Raw genomic sequence first — 21,372 nt, 5'->3', positions numbered from 1 at the left:
TCATCATTCTTTCTAACCAACTAATCATTTATTTCTACCTTAATAGCATGTTCACGAACAGAAGCGTGGCAGAAAAAAACCATCTGGCAATGTGCCACTTTCATCGACATTGATAGACCCCACCCCAGTTCTGCCCTCTTCCCACAGCATTGCCGCCGCCTAACAGGGCACTAACTGCATGAACACTGTCCTGCATAGGTACATGCAGCATGTACGTAACTTCCTACAAGTCTGGTCGCTCCCTGGGGCTGGCCTGGAGACTCCCACAGCCAAGCAGTCACACAGTGATCCCACCTGAACCTGTAGTAACACACCCAGTGCTGAAGTACTGCTGGTGTTTACAGGTGATGGGCGCCAACAACCATTCCAGTGAAAAGGGGTGACAGAGGGGGTGCAAGAGAAACTGCAGTAGTGAGATGAAGGCCAGAAAGCGCAACGAATCTAGGCAGTCTGGGCATGTGGCGGAGCAGTCACGAGCTCTTAAAGGAAGCTTTGGGCCCCTGCATGTATTATGTGTAAGAACTAATCAAGAGGCACCGGACAGCCACAAACGTGCAGTAACAAAAGATCCCAATAGCACAGATCTTGCAGCAACATACACAAAGCCAAGAATGTTCGGTGCTACATGGCTGGTGAATCCAAGCCTGCAATCACACACCCAAGTGTGCAATCAGACACAGTCAAAATGCCAAGATCCTACAGCAGCGCACAGGCCAGAAAAATCGTTTTTTTGCGGTAATTCAGCTGAAGGAAACCAAAAATGTGAAGAACATGCAGTCCAGACAGCCCACAGACTGCTTACAAGCACTGACAACCAACAATGTACAGTAACACACAGTCCAGACAGCCCACAACCTGCTCTCACGCCCAGACTGCCAACAATATGCAGTGAATGATGCACAGTGTGCACAACCCACAGCCTACTCACACACACAGACAGCCAACAGTGTGAAGTAACACACAGTCCAGACAGCCCACAACCTGCTCACACGCACGGACAGCCAATAATGTGCAGTGACGCTCAGTATACACACACCCCACAGCATGCACACACGCACTGACAGCCACAAATCTACAGTGACACACAGTCCAGGCAGCGTGCTCACACACACGGACAGCCAACAATGTGGAGTAACACACAGTGTACACAGCCCACAGCATGCTCACACACACGCACAGCCAACGCCAGGAGGCACGCACACTAGGAGGCACCACTCTGCGGTACACGGCACCGGGAGGCTACCGTACACGTTATACACCTGTCACTAACGTCAATGTGCACATCGTGTGAAGAGCAGGACAGGTGGATGCTTTTGAGAGCCAATCACACACATGGCCAGATCTAAAAACAAGGGCTCATGTCGGTGGATGAGGTTCAGCATTTTCAAGCACACTCAAAGAACAACGCCAATGATCAGCACTAGAAGCATCGAGGTTAGCACGGTGGGTTTAGGTCCTGGGCGCATCGTACACAGGGGGTTACATCATTCTGATAGAGTGGACTCATTTAGTGCAGGGACAGCGCTATACACTGCAACAACACAGAGTGCCCTGTTCCAGGATTCAGGGGCATGGCAGAGCTGTAAATTGAGATCCCAAAAATTACACCACCCACCTCTGGCTTTGGTTCCTGCCAAACTCCATCATCTAAAAGACGTGTCTCATTCTCCAGGTTTAGTCCATGTTCAGGAAGGCGGGGGCATTGGCGTTTGTAGCGCGAGCGCATGATGTTCTCCAGTTACTACTCCTTATGTTAAACTCTCATTTCCTGCCAGCCCTCGGTGACACAAGGCCTCAGCTGAAGATAAATAAATACAAACAGGCTCCGTTGTAGGGGCCTTTGAGGCCGCAGTTCCGAGTAAGGTTGGATAGAATGGGGGGTTTATTTTCTGAATTCGATTACCTCATGGTTTTTGCTGGATGGCGGGCCCTTGGGATGTAGTTCAGTTTACCGCATTCATCAAAATTAAAAATGAGAACAGATTGTGGGACAAACTACTCTCACAGTAGACTTGGTAAGGGCGCCGTGTTTATGAAATAAAGAGGGAAAAGGCGCCAAAGACCGCAAAAGAAGCTGAACAAGACAAGCCCGCCGCTGGAAAAAAACATGAAGCTGACGAGGAGGGAGTGGGAGGGGCTTTCACTGAAAGTGACACGGCAGTGAAAGGAAAACAAACAAGCCCGGCGGAGCGAAGGTGGGAACAGGCTATGCGTGCAGCCAGAGAAAATAAACAAACGAGAGGGGAGGGGGGAATGCCAGCAACAGAGGAGCCCGCGAAAGTGAAAGTGATCACGATCGCTACGAAGGAAAGACACATGGCGCTGCGCGCGTGCACGTTCACGTGCACTGTAGCTTTAGGCCACGGCAGCACTTTGAAAATGCCAGATATAAAATGTCTCTTAGAGCCTTTGGCTCACGAGACCTAAAAAACAAGAGGAACGTAAACGTGACTGGATTTCTTTTAAACCGTGTCATAGTGTCCCCAGACACTGGAAGGATTCAAAGTAGAAGGAAATGAATCTCAATTGACATTTGGACAACTTTTTTTTTTTTTAAGTGACGCTATGGTAGTAGTACAGTGAAAATATAATGTAAAGTCAACAACACAGTAATAATACAGTGACATTCAAGAGAATCTGAAATTGGGCTATGTGTCCATAGCGCAAGGGTGACTTGGAAACCTGCAGGTTATTTTTATATGTTATTTAATGATATATACAGCAAGGATAAGTGCAGTGACTTCGACTTGAGTCATGACGGACTAGTGCAATTTTTGACACAAGACTATAACGGATTATTGTACAGCTTTATTGCAAAAGTAAAATCTTAATGTTAGAAATGTCACCTGTTTCCGCCCTCCAGTGTCTCAAGGTGTATTTAACAGCCAGCTGGTTCACCCATGCCCTCCACGAAACCAGACGCACCTGCAGACGGCTCGAGACGAGATGGAGAAACAACAAAACCCCGGAAACCCATGCTACCTTCAAATCCGCAATCAATGCTCACCATCTCCTCCTCAAAACCACAAAGAAAACAGCCCTCCAAGACCGAATCAACGCCAACGCACACAACAGCAAAGAACTCTTCGCAATCGTCAAGAAGTTCGCTAGGCCCAACAGCGAGACCACAGACATCCCTCTTTCCCAAGACCTCTGCAACAAATTCGGCACCTTCCTCTACCACAAGATCAGGCAGATCTACGCCACCATCGCACGCAAACACGCCCCACCCCAACAGACCGTGCTCTGCTGCACCCTGCTCACATGAGAGGACACACTCAAGACCATGAAAAGCATCCACTCAGGAGCGCCAAGAGTTCCCAGCCCGTACCACATCTTGCACAGAGCAGCCGCCGCCGCCGCCTCCCAGCTCCGCTGCACCATCAACTGCTCCATTGAATCCACCACCTTCCCCAACGACTGGACTATCTGAACTATGAAGCAGCTATGTGCAGAATGGCATGGCTGAAACTACTGGGCTTTGGGGGCAGTAGATGGCAATCATAGTTCTGTTTATTTCTGAAAGTCTAGCTGCACGGCTCAGAATGTTGTAAAGTATGATACATATGAGAATTGCACAATCATACACCCTGCTTTAGTATAGAAGGTAAATAATTAAAAGTAATAATTCTTGGGGATGATAAGGACTTTTTCAGTGGCCTAGAAGCTCCTCACTGCACACCCCCAATTCCCATGTTGAAGGACATGTGTAAAAAACGATGACACCCACAAAGGAAAACCAAGACAATCTAGTTTTAAAAAAATACGTTCTTGATCACTTTTCCGAAAACTTCAACATTTTCCATACTTAACATTTGAATTCCAGTGTACTGCCTTTAGACCAGACTAGGACCCTCCCGCACAATCCACTGGGAGTTTGGGGAGGGACTACAGACACATTGTGGTTTCTAGAACAAGGTTCTCTCGTAGGCTGGTATGACCATCAATTTACCTTTAAGGTATTTAGATACATTTCTGTAGATAAAGCGATGGATAAAGGTCAAGAGTGCAGGTAAAAAGCCTAAGACATGGCAGCCTTAAATGTAAACATATTGCTGAAGCAGCATGATCGTTTTGAGGAAAATGTAGGAGTTTCAAAAACAGGTGAAATATTTACTAAAGATTGCCTTCTGGAGATTTACTTGTGGTGGTTGTGTTTTCCTTTTCATTCAAGATATGACACTGCCAGTGAAACAGTATGTGCTTCAAGATACGAAGCCAAACTTTGATACAAACTTCTTACATACCATAAGGAATATAATGAAGGACGATGGAAATGACCCAACAGATTTTAATTGTCACCTGGGCATAAAGCAACACTCCATTCATCTCCATTAATATCCATGCCCTGAGTAAAATATCCACCCAATGTGCTGAACACCTCCCACACATTTGGGTTATGAATGTCTCTCTCTGTTTGTCCAGTTGTGCATTCCTGGGTTCACCAGTTTTGAACAGTGCCACTTTTTATGTCAGTGGAGATACAGAAATCTCCTACAAAGAAGGGATATCGCCCCTCCCAAAACTTCTCATAAACTTGTGTGACGATGGATTTGTGGATTGGAGACAGGCACAAGAGAAACAGTAATTTTCATTTGTACTGACTGAAGACCTCGAGAGGCAGGTTCCTTCCAATATACTTTGTGGATCACTTTCCTTTTAGGAAACACTTTTCTGGCTTAGATATGGTTACTAAACTGGTACACTTAACTGGTAGATATGGTCTGTTTGCATATTCATATTTTGCAGAAACCTGTCTCCAAAGCCAGACTTAATCCCCCATAAGTCCTGCAGTCTGATGCTTTGTCTCATCATTATCCAGTGTTAGAATGCTAAGAAATGTGCTTGTTTTAAAACACTCAACGTTTGGTAGGCAGGGGAAGAGATCTAACACAGATTTCCTTTCGAAAGGAGTTTAGAAGAGAATTGTGACAAACAGTTCAATGTGTTTATCGGTCATGGGTTTTAGGTTCTTGTCAGCCTTCAGAACGGACTTCTTTCTCCTCTGTCTCCTCTGAAGTGAGAGCTGGCTCACCCGCCAGGCTGTTCTTCTGCAACTGGGCAACCTTCTGACGGAGTCTCTGCAGAACATATTGTGCCGTCTGTGTCAAGCCATGCTGTGAATGACAAAACCACCAGAGTGCCTTTAAAAACACAAACACAGTTCTAAAAACAGTAAGAAGGGCTTCAATTGCCCAACATCATCACTTGTAGTCAGGCTGCTGAACTCTCACCAAGCACTGCAAGAAGCTCAGTTAGCGGCACTTCCATGCAAACATACAGAATTTACAAGTATAGCACAGTACAGGGTGGAGGAAATGGGACAGCACATAACTATAACAACAAACTTTAAAAAACAAGAAAATTGCCTATCAGACGCATATTTTTCCACACTTTGGTTTGGATAAAGAACTCTCAAAGGGGATCAGAGCTCAAGAGAATCAACAGTGACTAAAGGGAGAAAGAGCAGCCAAGAGAGGAATCCGTGCCAGTGCTTGAGTGAGTTTAGGGAACTGAGGAAAAGAGTTATGTGGGACACACGCCAGAAAGCTTTTTCCTTTGAGTATGCTGAGTGGAGACAACAGAGAGAAACACAGCTCTGAGCAGAGCAGGAAGAAGGAGCACCAATCAGCTTTACATCCAGAACTGGCTCACTCACTATGACAGAGCATAGAGATGAGCGTTCTCACCAGCATGGAAACATCAACAAGGCACACACACATGTCCAATGAAAGTCTTAAACTATCTGAAAGAAATACAAGTGTGTTCACTCGGAGGAGAGTATAACAATGGGGCAAAGAGACAGCACAACAACTACGTACTACCTCAACAAGCACGTAGCAACAAGGGCCAGAGCCTATTAGAGGAAAACAGAACCCGCATATAACATCAGTCCATCTCTTAAGTGCAGAAATCTGCACTTTTAGGAGAGCACTATCAGGCCATCTACAACAAACAAGGGGTGTGCTTAGGTGAACTTGGCAGGTATCCACTAAATGTTTCGCCTCTTCATTCCTTTTCTTCTTTAAGTCGTCATCAAGCCCATGCAATCGAACTCAAACATGGTCCTCTCCAAACTGGCCACAGGAAAGGCAGTATCACTACACTCTTGTGTCTGGTATGTCATATAATTTAAACAACAGCAACCTTCTTACCATTGCTAAACTTTACTCACTTACTCCAGAATACCTGCTATATGGCCATATAACCTACTGCATAGCTATTTTGAAAGAGGTGAAAAGTCCTGTGCAAGGCCTAATTCCTCAAACACAGGTTACTGGGAATTTTGTGTACAAGTAAGAACTAATACTGTTATGTCTTCTTTTTAGTGTGCATTTTTTAATATAAATATCCACCCTAGAACATGGAAAGAAGAGACTAAACTGGCATAACTACTCTATTCGGCTAAATATGGCTTATATATTTTCTCTAGATAGGGAATGTTGTATTCGAACAACCAATTAAGCTTTTACTCGTGGGTCTGACCCGGAGGGCATGATTGTATTACTTTATTCTTTTAACCATTCATGTATGGAATTAATTGTATACTGTATTGTTACGGTTTCGCTATGTATTTTATGCATCATATTAATCTTGCCAACTTGTAGCATATTGTGAAATTGTACAGGACACTTTTATGGTCATACAACCGAATAAAGTTTGTTGACTGACTATTCAGACAATCTGATATAATCAAAGCGATTGAGCATTTAAAAGAAGTCTACTCTGAGTGAGTAAACATTATCTCACACCTTTGAAGTAATGCAGCCTTTTCCAAATGAACAAGCTGCCCTCTTGAATCTATGCCCCAATCAAACTTTGAGCCACACTCCAGACCTGATTTATCTGACTCACAACACACTTTATTTAGTTCCAACAGTATAACTATTCACACATTACAATTCCATTCAAAATGGCTCACACATTACGATAAAAAGGCATCTAATTATTTGGGCGTACACCAAATGAAATCTGCAACCAAACGCCTCAGTTTGCTCTTCAGGACCTTACCGAAGAGGGGCCCTCATTCACAAATGTGGGCTCTGTCATTAACCTTTACAATGCAGGAACACTTGACATTCTCCCACTTAACTCCTGGTTGATTGTAATACAAGTTTATAAGCATTGCTTCGCCTCCCTGCAGCTTATGACACAGCTGATCATATGTGCTGCACATCTTTGACACTCACATAAGCATAGAAGTAAACGCGCTCAATAGGTTCCAATCTTTACACACAGGGACAACAAAACTGCTAAGATTGAATCCTCCAGAGAGCGTTCCAACCCCGGACACTGTATTGACAAATCCAGGCTCCTACACTTTCAAACTTCAATTTTGTATGGAGCCATTTGGAAACACTATAGCTAAGCAAGGCATTGCCATTTATCAATATGCAGATGAGCAGATGAACCCACAACTCTACCTCAAAATCTCATTTATAAAGAATATGAATCTGCTAAAAAAATCTTCTTAATCTACCATTGCCATTGGGTAGTAATTTGTCCTCCCAAACTTATGCTACAAAAAGAGAATTTCTCATTCTCTACTCAGATGTATATTCTCTCTCTCTTCAATACTGGTAAACTACATTTCTCCATGTAGGCATTTCCCTTTCCTGGGTTTTCTCAGTCAGATCCTTTAGGGTCATGCTTCTCGCACTTCTTCAAAATAAAGCCAAACTGACAAACTATGCTTCCAAATAATTCCACCCTCTATGAAAATGAAACCACTGATGCCCCCAGAAGAGGTTCATGTCATGATCTAAGGCCTCATTCTTTCCTAACTATATGTTGCAATTGTGCTACTCATGAGTCTTCACAAAACACGTGTAACCACCACTAAAACCACTTTACCTCTGTGACTTGACGGATCATGGACACACAAAGGTCTGACCACATCTCTGCTATACCTACTCCTTTGCAGTGGTTGTCTGTTAAAGCCTGAATCACTTACAACATTGCATGTGTAATATTTAAAGTTTTCACAGCTGCCTCAAACACAAAAAGCTAGTTTTCTCAGGTGGATTCAATGTACCAAGAACCAAGACATGTTGCCACCTAATCAAACCACATTCTGCTCTTTCAAATCTTCTCTTGTCTGCCCAAGACGTCCAAGACCCTAAATCAAGTGGTCTCTTTCGCTGTGCTCAGCATTCGGAATAATATACTGAAACACATCTGAAATATGTCAATCTTGAGAATATAAATTGCTTATTTCAACAAATGTAGTTTAAATGTTTAGTTCTAATCTGATTCACATGCTTTCTTGCTGAGCATCAATATTTGCATGAGGCGATACATAATGGCAGGGGGCTTTTTATAAATACGTTATAAATTATTGCATGAATACTGTTTTTTCCTTTTCTGGTCATTCACTGTTTCTGATTTTCAGTTACCGCAATTGTATTTTGGAACTAAACTGGAGGTTAACAGCCCACAGACGAAGGAGATCTATCCGAAATGCAATTGGGACATAAAATAATGTACACATTCAGGGACATTTTGTAAATGGTTTTGATGGTGAAACGAAAGTAAGCCATTATCTGTAAATGGACCATATGCCATGTTGTGACAATAAACAAAATGGTGAAGCAATTAAAGGAATCGTTGTGTATAAAATTATGGACTGCATTGCTTGATTTGATGCCGGATTTAGCAGCTAAAGCAGTGTGTCTATGGGTCTACTTGTCTGATGATAAATAGCATGGATACCTCGTCCAAACTCTCTTTCCATGTATTTATTCGCTCTCTCCTACCTACCCGATTGCTTTCTCTCTTCCATCCTCCTTAATCCCTTTGCTCTCTTGAAAACTACCCTTGCCTGCTGCAATTAAACTCCAGAAGCAGGGGGAAGTGACAGAGGAACCAAGCACAGCCCTGGGCTTTCAAAACCAGCCTCAGAAGGATTCAGCACACTGGGGAAATGTCTGATCGAATAAAAGGCTTGTCCAGCCCTAATATTCATGAATGTTTTGCACCCTGGAACATAAAGTGCTCCCAGACCGCACAACATAAGTAGATAAAAGTAATTCATTTAAGACTGATAGAGAATCAGATTGTGTACACCAGAGACAATGCATTACCTTTATGGAACCTACCAATGGTAGTGCAAAATCAGAAATAGTGGTAAGGTAATCATTTCATTGTGTTACTGCTCTGGTACATACCAGACACTACTACAACATTTATTGACCTTTTACCAGACCGTTCAACCACGATAGATGGGAACCTTAAGAGTGGTAAAGTAGGTACACTAAGAGGCATGTCTAACCATAGTTGGGGAGAGGAGTTGGCCTAACGGCTAGGGCGGTCGACCTCGAATCTGGGGAACTGGGTTCGAGTCTAGGCAATGACGCTGAACATCCTGTGATTCTGGGCAAATCACTTAATCTCCCCGTGCCTAAGAGAAATGAATGTGTCCTCATGTAATGCAACAGGTGCTATGTAAAGCGCTCTGATACCCGATTCGGATCAAGTTCGCGCTATATAAAACTCTGTAAAAAAAAAAAAGGAATATGCTACTTACCAGTATACATCTGTTCTTGGCATGTAGAGCTGCAGATCTATACACTGTGCATAGATCGCCATCTGGTGTTGGGCCCGGATGTTTGCAGTTTGTTTTTCCTGTTGGAAAGTCTTTGGAAGTCACGAGGTCGGTGACTCCTCCTTTGGTTCGTATTGCGCATGGGCTTCGGCTCCATCCTCAGATTGTTTTTCGCCAGCAGGGAAAGATGGAGCGTAGTAGTAACAGTAAAGAAACCCATGTGTGTTGTATCTAAATAAGATAAACTGGAACGGACATAGGTAGCCGGGGAGGCGGGAGGGCGTGTACAGATCTGCAGCTTTACATGCCAAGAACAGATGCATACTGGTAAGTAGCATATTCCGTTCGAGGCATATGAGCTGCAGATTATACACTGTGTATAGATTATATAGCAGTACCCAACCCTAGCGGCGACCACCGGCATCCGTTGCAGTTGTTTGGAACAGTGTTTTTAGTACAGCCTGGCCCACACTAGCTTGTTGCTTGGTTTGCACATCTACACAGTAATGTTTTGTGAAAGTGTGCGGTGTTGACCATGTCACTGCTTTGCAGATGTCATCTAGTGGTATGTTTCCTAGAAAAGCCATAGAAGCCCCTATCTTCCTTGTAGAGTGTGCTTTAGGGGGAACAAATAGTGTTCGTTTTGCTTTGTGGTAGCAAATCTGTATGCATTTTACAATCCACCTAGCTATCCCCGATTTAGAAATAGGGTTGCCTTTATGTGGTGGAGAGAAAGAGACAAATAGCTGTTTGGTTTTTCTGAAAGGTTGTGTTCTTTGGATGTAGTAAAGTAAAGCCCTTTTAACATCCAGTGTGTGTAAAGCCCTTTCCGCAACGGTTTGAGGTTGTGAGAAAAAGACTGGTAATTCTACCGACTGGTTTAGATGGAATGGCGAAATGACTTTGGGTAGAAAATTTTGGGTTGGTGCGGAGTACAACCTTGTTCTGATGCATTTGGAGAAAAGGTTCCTGTATAGTGAGTGCTTGTATTTCACTAACCCTTCGGAGGGAAGTGATGGCCACTAGAAAAGCTGTTTTCCATGTGAGAAATTGTAGCTCACATTTATGTAATGGTTCGAAATGGGGTCCCATTAACCTTGTGAGAACTATATTCAAGTTCCAGACAGGTGAGGGTGGTACTCTGGGTGGAATTACTCTTTTGAGACCTTCCATAAAGGCCTTGATGGCAGGCACCCTGAAAAGTGATAGGTGCTGCCTGTTCTGTAAATAAGCAGCAATTGCTGCGAGGTGTAACCGAATGGAAGTATATGCTAGGTTACACCTTTGTAGATGGAGCAAATAACATATGATGTGCTGTATGGACACATTTAAAGGATTGATTGTGTTGTTGTGGCAGTAAATAACAAATCTTTTCCACTTTGCAGCATAGCATGCCCTAGTAGTAGGGTGTCTAGCTTCCCTGATAATATTCATGCAATCAGGGGGAAGGTTAAGGTATCCGAATTCTAGGACCTCAGGAGCCAGATCGCAAGGTTGAGCTGAGCTGGGTCCGGGTGTCTGATCTCTCCATGGTTCTGGGTTAGGAGGCATGGTGAGAGGTGTAGCTTTTGGTGTGGTACTACTGAGAGTTCCAGCAGTGTGGTGTACCACGGTTGTCTGGCCCATGTTGGAGCTACTAGGATCAGTGTTAGGGAATGCTGTTGTAGCTTTCGCACCACTAATGGAATTAGTGGGAGAGGTGGAAAAGCGTATGCAAATTTGTTTGACCAGTTTATCCATATCGCTTTGCCTTTGGACAATGGGTGCGGGTATCTGGCGGCGAAGCTTGGGCATTTTTTGTTTTCGTGGGTGGCGAAGAGGTCTATCTGTGGGTGCCCCCACATCTGAAAGAACGGGTGAAGAACCTGTGGGTGAAGTTCCCACTCGTGGATCTGCTGCGTTTGTCTGCTGAGCAGATCCGCCACTTTGTTTTGGACTCCTGGGACGTGTTGGGGCAGGAGAAAGATTTTTTGTGGAATTGCCCATCTTTATATGCTCTGTGCTAATTGAGAGAGCTGTGGAGAGTGTGTGCCCCCCTGTTTTTGAATGTAGTACATGGCAGTCATGTTGTCTGTGCGAAAGAGGACTGCCTTGCCTGAAATCTGCGTCTGGAAGGATGTTAGGGCGAGGAAGATTGCCAGTAACTCCAGATGGTTGATGTGGAGTAACTTCTGTTGTGGCGTCCATGTGCCCTGTACTGTGAGATGTAACAGATGAGCTCCCCAGCCGGAGAGCGATGCGTCTGTTAGGATTATTTGTGGGACCGGGTCCAGGAACGGTCGACCTTTGGAAAGGTTTGTGGTGTTCCACCACTGCAGAGAGCGATGGGTGCGACCGTCTACCAACACCAGATCTGTCAGTTGCCCCTGGGCCTGGTTCCACTGGTGCGCTAAACACTCTTGGAGTGGACGCATCTGGAGTCTTGCATGGGGCACTATGAAGATGCAAGAGGCCATCATCCCTATCAGTTGCATAAACACCCCTGCTGGGAGAGAATGTTGACATATGAATTTTTGACGCAGAGCCTGTATATTTGCAATCCTGGCCGGATTGGGATAAGCTATGGCTTTTGAGGTGTCTATGGTGGCACCGAGGTATTGTTTTGTGTGTGATGGTACCAGGTGGGATTTTTGGTGGTTCACCGTGAAACCTAGCTGGTGAAGTAGTTGGATTGTAGCGGCGGTGTGTTGCACGCATTGTTCGTAGGATGTGGCTTTTATTAGCCAGTCGTCCAGATACGGGAAAACGTGAATGTACTGTCTTCTGAGGTGTGCAGCCACTACTGCTAGGCACTTGGTGAATAACCTTGGTGCTGTTGTTACCCCGAACGGGAGCACCTTGAACTGGTAGTGTTGCCCGTCCACCACAAATCTGAGGTACTTTCTGTGAGACTGGTGTACTGGGATGTGAAAGTATGCGTCTTTCAAGTCCAGAGTGGTGAGAAAATCGTTCTGGGAGAGGAGTGGAAGAACCTGTTGAAGGGTTACCATGTGAAAATGGTCTGAATGTATGTAAGTATTTAGAGGTCTGAGATCTAGGATAGGTCGTAGAGTCTCGTCTCTCTTTGGAATCAGAAAGTACAGGGAGTAGACCCCTAAATTTTGTTGATTTATGGGGACCTGCTCTATGGCTTGTTTTTGCAGGAGGGAGATCACCTCCTGTTTGAGTAACGTAGAATGTTCTTGGGACATAGGGCGTTGCCTGGGTGGAATGTTTGGGGGGGGGTAGATGTTAATTGTAGGCAATACCCTGAATGAATAATTTGGGTCACCCATCTGTCTGAGGTGATTGTCTCCCAGACCTGAAGGAAATGTTGTATTCTGCCCCCGACCAGAGTGGAATGGTCTGGGGTGAGCGGGGGAAAGTCATTGGGTAGGAGGTGTGGCAGAGCAGGCGGTATTTGTCTTGCCTCTGCCCTTATTATTATTGCCTCTGTATCCGCCTCTTTGATAACCCTTTGTGAAGGTAGATTGAGGAGGGGATTTGTAGGACGTGGATGCACTATCCGAGGAGTAGCCTCTGCCCGTGCCCCGAAAGGAAGAGCGGCGAAAAGAGCGCCTGGGAGTGTGTGACTGCAGGGCTCCCATGGATTTCGCCGTGTCAGTATCTTTTTTCATCTTTTCGAGGGCTTCATCAACTTTGGGGCCAAATAGATGATCTTGGTCGAATGGGTGGTTCAATATAGAGGCTTGTACCTCAGGTTTAAAACCTGAAATTCTGAGCCAGGCATGGCGACGGAGAAGGACACTGGTATTTATGGCCCTGGAGGCTGTATCTGCTGCATCTAGGGCACAGCGTATAGAGGTATTAGTTATTGTTTTTCCCTCTTGGATCAATTCATTAGCCCTATTCTTGTACTTTTCAGGGAGATTGTGCATGATGGTCTCTAGCTCATCATAATGCGCCCTGTCGTATCTGGCCAACAGCGCTTGCGTATTGGTGATACGCCATATATTGGCGGCTTGTGACGCAGTGCGCTTCCCTGACGCGTCTAGGAGCTTGGACTCTTTATCAGGTGGTGGTGCTTCGCCTGACGCCTGAGAATTTGAGCGCTTCCTAGCTGTAGATACCACTAGGGAATCCAATGGTGCAGGGCCTTTAATGTATGAAGGGTCTATGGGGGCGGCTTTGTATTTATTCTCTATACGGGGGTTTAGGACCCTGGCCCTGACTGGGTCTTTAAAAACCTCAGGTGCATGTTTAATCACTCCCTTCAACATAGGTAGAATGGCAGTAGACCTATGTGCATCGTCGAAGGTGTCTAGGAGAAAATCTTCCTCCACTGGGTCAGTATGTAACTCCACCCCGTGGTAATGTGCCGCCCTTTGTAACAAGTGGTGAAAGCCTAAGGAATCTTCAGGTGGGGATGGCCTAGATGGGTAAAGGTCATCCTGTGGGACATCTGGGATGTCCGGATTGTTATAGTCGTCCCATGGGTCTGGAGATCCAGTAGGGGTGGGGTCTTGTGGCACATCTGCTGGATCATAATAAGGGTCTCCTAAATCGTCTGGGACAGGAGACAAGGTTGGGGAACGATGAGGCAGGGGTGGGGAGGGTGGAGGAGGTGGAGGAGGTGGGGAAGGCACTCTGAAAGGAGAGGTAGCAGTGTCTTTCCTCTTTGGAGGTGGAGGTGGAGCTGGTTTGTCCAAGTGTCTCTTTTTTTAAGACAATGTCAAATGTCCAGTTTTTGGATCCTTGGTGAGTGTCTTTTGCAGAGGATCTGGCGTGAAAAGTTCTTGCGACACTGGTTGTTCGGTCGGCGCCGAAGTTTTCGGGGCCGACGGCTTTTTAGGCTTGTCTAAGCCGTGCTTCTTTGGGACCTCTGATTTTTTGGTCGGTGCCGAAGAAGGCTTCGGCACGGGAGTGTCGGTGCCGAGGGCCTTGCGATGTTTGGTCGGCGCCGGAAGGGCAGGTTTCGACACCGAAGGCTTTGGTGCTGGGTTCGGTGTGGAGGTGGAGGCCGATTTTTTCTGCGGTGCCGAAGGGTGTTTTTCGGTACCGCTGGTCGGCTGGCTCGAGCCCGAGCTGCCGGAAGGCTTAATAGGCTTCTTTACCGGGCCCGAAGGCGGGGTGTGAGAAGCAGTATCCTTGGTCTTGCCTAGGCCCGGAGGCGAAGGTGTGACCGAAGCCTTTTTGGGTATCGGCGTGGGTGTGGGAGGGGGTATTGTACTCACGACCCGCTGCGCCGGGGTGATGTCCTCCACATCTGAGTGGTCGGCCTCGGATGCGCTGAGGAGGTAGTCGTCCTATTGTTCGATGTTCTGCTGTCCCGGAGCTTCGACGTCGTCACCGAAGATGTCGACTGGAGCGGAGGTCGAGGAGTGCGCCATGTTGCGTCTAGCCCGTCGATCTCAAATAGTCTTTTTAGAGCGAAAAGACTTGCAGGCGGGACAGTCTCGGGCCTCGTGTTCAGGGGAGAGGTAGAGGTTGCACACCTCATGAAGATCGGTGTGGGGAAACTTGGACCCACATCGAGGGCACTTCTTGAAGGGAGTTCTTTCCATCAGCCGAGACCGGAGCCGGAATAGGCCCGAAGGCCGCCGTCGACGACCGGAATCGAAGAAGTGCCGAATAGAAGGTGATTTATTATCTGAAGGAGCTCGATGAGCGGCGATTTTTGCGTCGATCGTTGAACTGGAAAAGTTCGGAACCGGAGCGCGAAGTATTACATCCGAGCCCAATGGCGGAAAAAAACAATCTGAGGATGGAGCCGAAGCCCATGCGCAATACGAACCAAAGGAGGAGTCACCGACCTCGTGACTTTCAAAGACTTTCCAACAGGAAAAACAAACTGCAAACATCCGGGCCCAACACCAGATGGCGATCTATGCACAGTGTATAATCTGCAGCTCATATGCCTCGAACAAATAGTTACAGGTAAGTTTTTTCCATCATACCATGGATCAATGTTTACTAGTACATTAATTAAACTACCAGGCCCACAAAGAGATTTTGGGAAAATTACCTGTAATATGTGCATTCCTTTGAGAGATACCACAGCCAGTTCACAAAGTCCATCACTGGTCAGGTCGACATATGCCATGGAAAGCAAAGGGCTTGGGAAACTACGCTTCCAGAGTAGGTGGTACTCCCCATTAGACTGAAAGGAAGAGTCCAACCCAGAGTCTCCTGAGCTCCAGTATTTGTAACATAGAAGTTCCTGAGAAATAAAAGACAAAATAACAAACATAAGATCTGATCACATTGCAAGCTTATGCACATAATTGGATGTCCAGTAAAACTATCCCAAACTATACACAGATTTTAGAACTCACAAAAGCATAAAACATACTTAAGCTACCCAGAGATTTCATGATGAGGGCAGGACAACTACAAGTGTTGCTACCATACAAATTATCTGCCCAACACTTTTAATAGGACGATTTAAGGTAGAAAGAGCATATTCATTGCCATACCTGCCCATACGTGCCCAGCAGGACTTCTCCAACTCCGTCAAAATCAATGTCTGTCACCAAAGCACACAAAACGCTGTCATACTGGTCACTCTCTGGCAGAATTAGCTGGTCCTGCAGCCCCCTCTTCAAAACATTCCTGTGAGTAAAAATATATAGCATGAACTTCCTCTCATCTGAGTTGCTGTCCTATCGCCCTTGACTGCACTAAGAAAAAGCTTTGCATACTTTAGTTGACTCAAAACGTTACAGGATGACCTCTAAAGATGGAATTAACTATTGCTGCACTCTTAAAGCTGGATTTCCTTTCAGGGTCTTGCCCATTATGCAGTGGGTCAGACGTTGCTCACTTACTCAGAAATAAGAAACTAGTTACTTACCTGTAACAATAGCTTTGCAGCTTTAACTGTTCTAGATTCACATACGGTAACGCTACTAACTGGATCTGGGGCACTGGAGGCCGAGTCAGCGGTAATGTGTGCGTGCAGCCTGTGCCAGGTTCTGAGCAAACCTCCTAGTGGTTCTACCATCTGGTCACAATGAGTGGAGTGGAGCGGAGGAGGGGAGCCCCACCAGAATGGTGTTGGCCCAAGAGGGTGTGTGAGCGCCTGAGCGCAGCGACTGTAGTCAGCAGCTGCAGAGAAGTGAGCCTAGGCCCTAGAGCAGAGGTCTTCAAACTTTTGTCGGCTGAGCCCCCCCATTTAAAACTTTTTACACGTCGAGCCCCCCTACCATCACCACCACCTTACAAAAAAGTTCTAGAAGGTGGTACTCTGCATCATTGATGGCCCTTACCTCCTGCAGAGCCCAGGTCGTATAGGGCAAATAATATTAAATAAATTAGGAGTGTTTAGTAAACTGAAGTTTTTTTAGTGCTTGTGCTTATTCAAAAGTTCAAATGAAAAGTCTCCAAAAAACAATTAGCACAAAAAATTACATTGCTTTATTTTTCACATAAAACACAAAATTTAAGATAGATTTGCAAAAACACTCCCTAAACACAGGTGTGGGGTGTGCCTATTTTTCCCCACAAAGACAGTCAATGTGTGGATGGATCCTTGCTTCTGCCATCCTTTGGTTGTGCTCCGCTTCCAGTTTTGAGCAGTACCTGGAAACGGGAGTGCTCACAAAATTTAGTAATATATTTTTTGCAGTTTTATATAGTGCGACATGACCCAAAGGTTTTGGAGTGCTTACAGGAGCATCTTTTACATTACACAAGCACACATTCAATTTTTGTAAGCATGGGGAGATTAAGTGGTTTGCCCAGAATCACAGGATTTTGAGCAGACACCAAGAATTGAACCTGGTTCCCCAGCTCTACAGTCATCAGCTCTGGCGGTTGCGCCACATCCTTACCCCTAAACAAGATATCAGAAAAAGGGGTTCCACAAAACATGCTTTCGGACACGATTGAAAAATCCATGATTATGTGGAGTATGGCCAGGTGGTTCCATGTCAGTAGGAGGCCAGCCACAGTTTTCCAAGAAGGCCTAGGGGACATTTACATCATACATATGTGATATAAGTGATTCAAGAGGATATATACTTCTTTATTCTCTAGCAGCATCAAGAGTCAATGTGTTGGCATAGTTGGCTTATAAAGAAGATTGCCTTCCAAAGCTTCAGAAATAGCTACACAATAATTTTTTTTAATTTAGTCTACGAAAGAAGTGAGGGCAGATAGTAGGCATACTTCACAATATTTATTATATCAGGCTTGTGGACGCAGCTCTAGGGACTGGAACATGTCATGCAAGCACCAGCGACTTTAATCAAGGTCAAATTCATTTTTCGTAAGTCACTGGTAAATTAAGTGATTTTACCCAGGATCACATGATGTTGAGCCGATACCAGGACTGGAACCGGGGTGCCCAGAACCAAAGTCAGCACCTATGGCATTAATGCCAAATCCACTCCTCCTTGAAACATTCAACGTTCCCACTAGTAGTGGGATGAAGGATAAAGGAGCAAGGCTTTAAAAAATATTACAAAAAGCTCTTCTCTCTTACCGGTCAGCGAATGGAACCTGCAGGAAGGATACAACCATTGTAAATTCCTTGCAGTGAAACGTACTTCCGACGTGGGAAGCAACGAGACCTGAACTTCAGGGCGGGGGGGGGACTAAGACTTCCAGCCAGGGCTGGCTCTAACACTGATCGCACACCTGAGGGGGACAGGTGAGTGAAGTGTCACATGAACAGGGTGAGTAGTGTGCTTGTGTGACTGCAGGGTGAGGTACAGGGTGAACAGCGCAAGAGCATTGTGAGTGCAGAGTGATCACAGAGTGCAGAGTGAGCGGTGTGCTGATGTGACTGCAAGTAAGTGGAGGGAGAACGGTGCGAGTTCATGGTGAGTGGCAATAGTGCAGTGTGGTCATTGTGAGTGCATGGTGATCAGTGGGAGTACATTATGATCCCTGTGAGTGCAGGGTGAGTGTGAAAGAGAAGGGCGAGAATGAGGAGTGAGTTGAAGTTACTCAGCATGTTATTTGAGGCTTGGCATAGGGTCTGAGATACAAGTTAAACTATTGCTTTTATGGCATTATTCCGGCGGAAATAAATATCGTGCTTATCCTACAACAAACTTCCAGTCTTGCGATTAGGGTTGCCAGCTATTTATATTGATGTCCCAGATGGTACAAAAATAAGCAGTCCCCTATGTTATGGGCATGGATTTTATCATCATGTTAGAACTGACAGTATCTGAATCGGGGGCGGCAGCCATGTCAAATGCCTTAAAAAACATACAGGACCTCCTGTCTGACCGGTTTGGACTTGCAAAGTGTTTCAGTACGGACACGCCCTCTGGGTGCAGGAGGGTCCCCAAAGTGTGGATCAGAGATGAGATAATCTGAGCAAAGGCATACTCTTGACAAGTTGCAATTGCAAAGACCCCCTCAGGCCCCCCCTACCCCCCCCCCCGTCATCGTATGTGTCAGCTGGGCTGAGACAGCTTCCAGGCTACACACACAGTCAGTTTTTGAGCTGCCAGCCGCACCCAAGTACTTCACAGGTCTTTAAAAGACCATTCACGTGTTAACGAGGCTTTGCTGTTTTTTTCACCTCCTAGCGCCCCTGCATCTCCACTCTGACTATGGCTGAGACACACGACTAGTGCCTGGGGGCAACAATGGAAGATGAAGTGGTGGGGTGGAGTATGCGCCCCTCCTGAGGGGATGGTGCGCCCCCCAGGGGGGCGCGCCCCACTGTTTGAAGACCTATGCCCTAGAGGATGCGGCCCAGCTAGGCCGGGGTGCAGCTTGCAGGATAACCGGGTGAGCTCCTGCTTGGAGTCCACCTTCTTCACCACTCCCTACTCCTCATCTCCCAGTGGGGGGCCTCCTGTCGCTGTAGGCCAAACACTGAGGTACTGAGAGACACCTCACTTCTGCTGCCTCTCCCCTGGCGTGATCAGGGAACGGAGTGGCGGGCAGCCTTGCTTCATCGCAAGCCGGGGAGCATTGCTGCTGTAGCCGTTTCTGCCTGCCAGCCAGGTCTCTTCCAGCAGCCGCTCCAGCCATCAGCCCACCGGCCTGAATACTGTATACATGAGGAGGCAGCGGCACAGTTCAGCTGGTGGAGGATAAGCCATAGACCCCAGTTGAGGTTGGCCCTCGGTGTGTGTCCTCCTGCAGAGGGGGGCAGCGTAAGCGCAGCGGGGGGTGCACCCCCACACAACCCTGGACCTGCTCTCTGCTCACTCATCCGCTGCTCTCCCTCCTCTTTACCTCCTACCCCTACCTCCTCACAACCTCACCCCCAACCCCACACACAAACATGAGCATGCTTTAGGTGGCTGGGGAAAAAAGGCAAAGGAAAAGCAAGGAAAACCAGCAATTTCCCAACGTGAGCTCCAGCTTATGTGCTTAGCCCTCATCACCATCATATTCGTAACCATAACAGCAGCCTTCTCCCCTCCTTCTGCCCCAGACCATTGACAAAGCAGCAACACAGCAAGCGGCTAGTCGCCAGTCAGACAAGTAAGACAGGAAAGTGCTGGTTTCCTATCAGTCCTATTAGTCTACGAGTCTGCAGGAGCCTGGATCGACAAACGATCCTGAACAGTCAACCTGACTCTTAAGTGTCAGTCAGCCTAGCTCGAATATTCCTGAACTCTCTGGACATTAGACAATCAGTCGCCTCACCGGCCGCCCCACCAACAGTGTATCTTTGCTCCGAGTTCTTGGCGAAATGGTGGGCAAGACAAGCTTGAGGCCCAGGGGGACAAGGGCTTACACTACGGACTCCGCTGACATCAAGCGTGGGAAAACTCAGAGCGATTCCTATTCTAACCCACCCTTGGGCCCCCGCTCTTTAACCTTCAGCACTACACCTAGACAGAGCAGGGGGCGATCTCCCACTAACTCCCGGGATTCTGATTACTGACTTTTTCCTGAGGACAACAAAAGCGGAGTCGGTGGGCGACGCTGACCCTCCAGAAATCGCAACAAGGGGAAGGGGGGTAGCAACTGTCGCAGCAACTGACACACCATCTCATACGTCATTAGAAGTACCTCAAGCTCAAGCACAGTTTTGGGATCAGACACAGACGCCGATCTCCCCACTTGGCAGCCCAGTGTTGAGAGGAAAACATCAGTCAGAGCAGCCATAGCCATTAGCAACCAAGCTCCTCTCTTACTCAGATCATCTAGATCAACATCCAAAGAGAACCCGACCATTCTGATCTTCCCCTCAACATGGAAGTCTTAATGCGAATGCTTAGTCCACACTTAGTTCAACTTCACAGTGATAGAAGGTAAATCGAGCCCAGTGAGAGGCAAACAGCAGTCAAAATGCCATGGTTGCCCAGGAAGGCTAAGTGGGGCACAAATGGGGCCCTATGTAGACACCCTTTCATTACTACCAACCTACCAACTTCATTTGGGGCTCCCCTATGTACTTCCAGCCTCTTAATTGAAACGGCGCCCGAGGCATCTGATCAGAGCATCATCACATCCTCTGCCCATGTAGGTCGCAGAGCTCAAGGGAACCCGCCCTTTAAACAGCCAGAACTCTTCCATCTCAACGACGCAAAAGACAGACACTTGGTCCTCTTTGCTGAGCACCATTCAGTCCATGGCAGCCGCCCTGGCTTACCATTCCGATAAACTAGATGCAGAAGTGATCATCATGGCTCACTTGCGACTCTCATCACGGGCATTGATAGGAAACTAGACACCCTGAACGGCGTAATCAAGCGTGCGCAATCAGCGGCAAACCTGGCTGATGCTCCTGTAAGGCCGCCAGGCTTCTGCCCGTGCGTACGGCCCAAATATTACACTGCTGTATTAGAGATCAAGGTCATACTGAATATACCTCAATCTTCGTCGTCATCAGAATATTAATAACCCAGACCTACGCATGTGGAGCACCCCCGATAAATGTTTGTGGCGTTTCTCATCTGATCATCGTG

At 46.6% G+C, this 21,372-nt stretch overlaps 1 protein-coding gene across 1 annotated transcript in view; it reads right to left on the bottom strand.

Moving 5' to 3' along the window:
• Positions 1–4,273: 4,273 nt before the first annotated feature.
• The window catches only part of KPTN (kaptin, actin binding protein), a 164,976-nt gene continuing 147,877 nt past the window's right edge, over positions 4,274–21,372 (bottom strand). Inside the window, exons 10-12 of the mRNA XM_085625253.1 lie at positions 15,961–16,096; positions 15,510–15,704; positions 4,274–5,117 (exon numbers count right to left, since the gene is read on the bottom strand). Coding sequence (XP_085481379.1) covers positions 4,977–5,117; positions 15,510–15,704; positions 15,961–16,096 — 472 coding nt within the window. The 3' untranslated portion in view covers positions 4,274–4,976. The remainder of the gene's footprint in view (positions 5,118–15,509; positions 15,705–15,960; positions 16,097–21,372) is intronic.

The sequence above is a fragment of the Triturus cristatus genome, chromosome 9, assembly GCF_964204655.1.
Source record: "Triturus cristatus chromosome 9, aTriCri1.1, whole genome shotgun sequence".
Classification (NCBI taxonomy): domain Eukaryota; kingdom Metazoa; phylum Chordata; class Amphibia; order Caudata; family Salamandridae; genus Triturus; species Triturus cristatus.
This window is presented reverse-complemented; position numbering and strand designations above follow the sequence as displayed.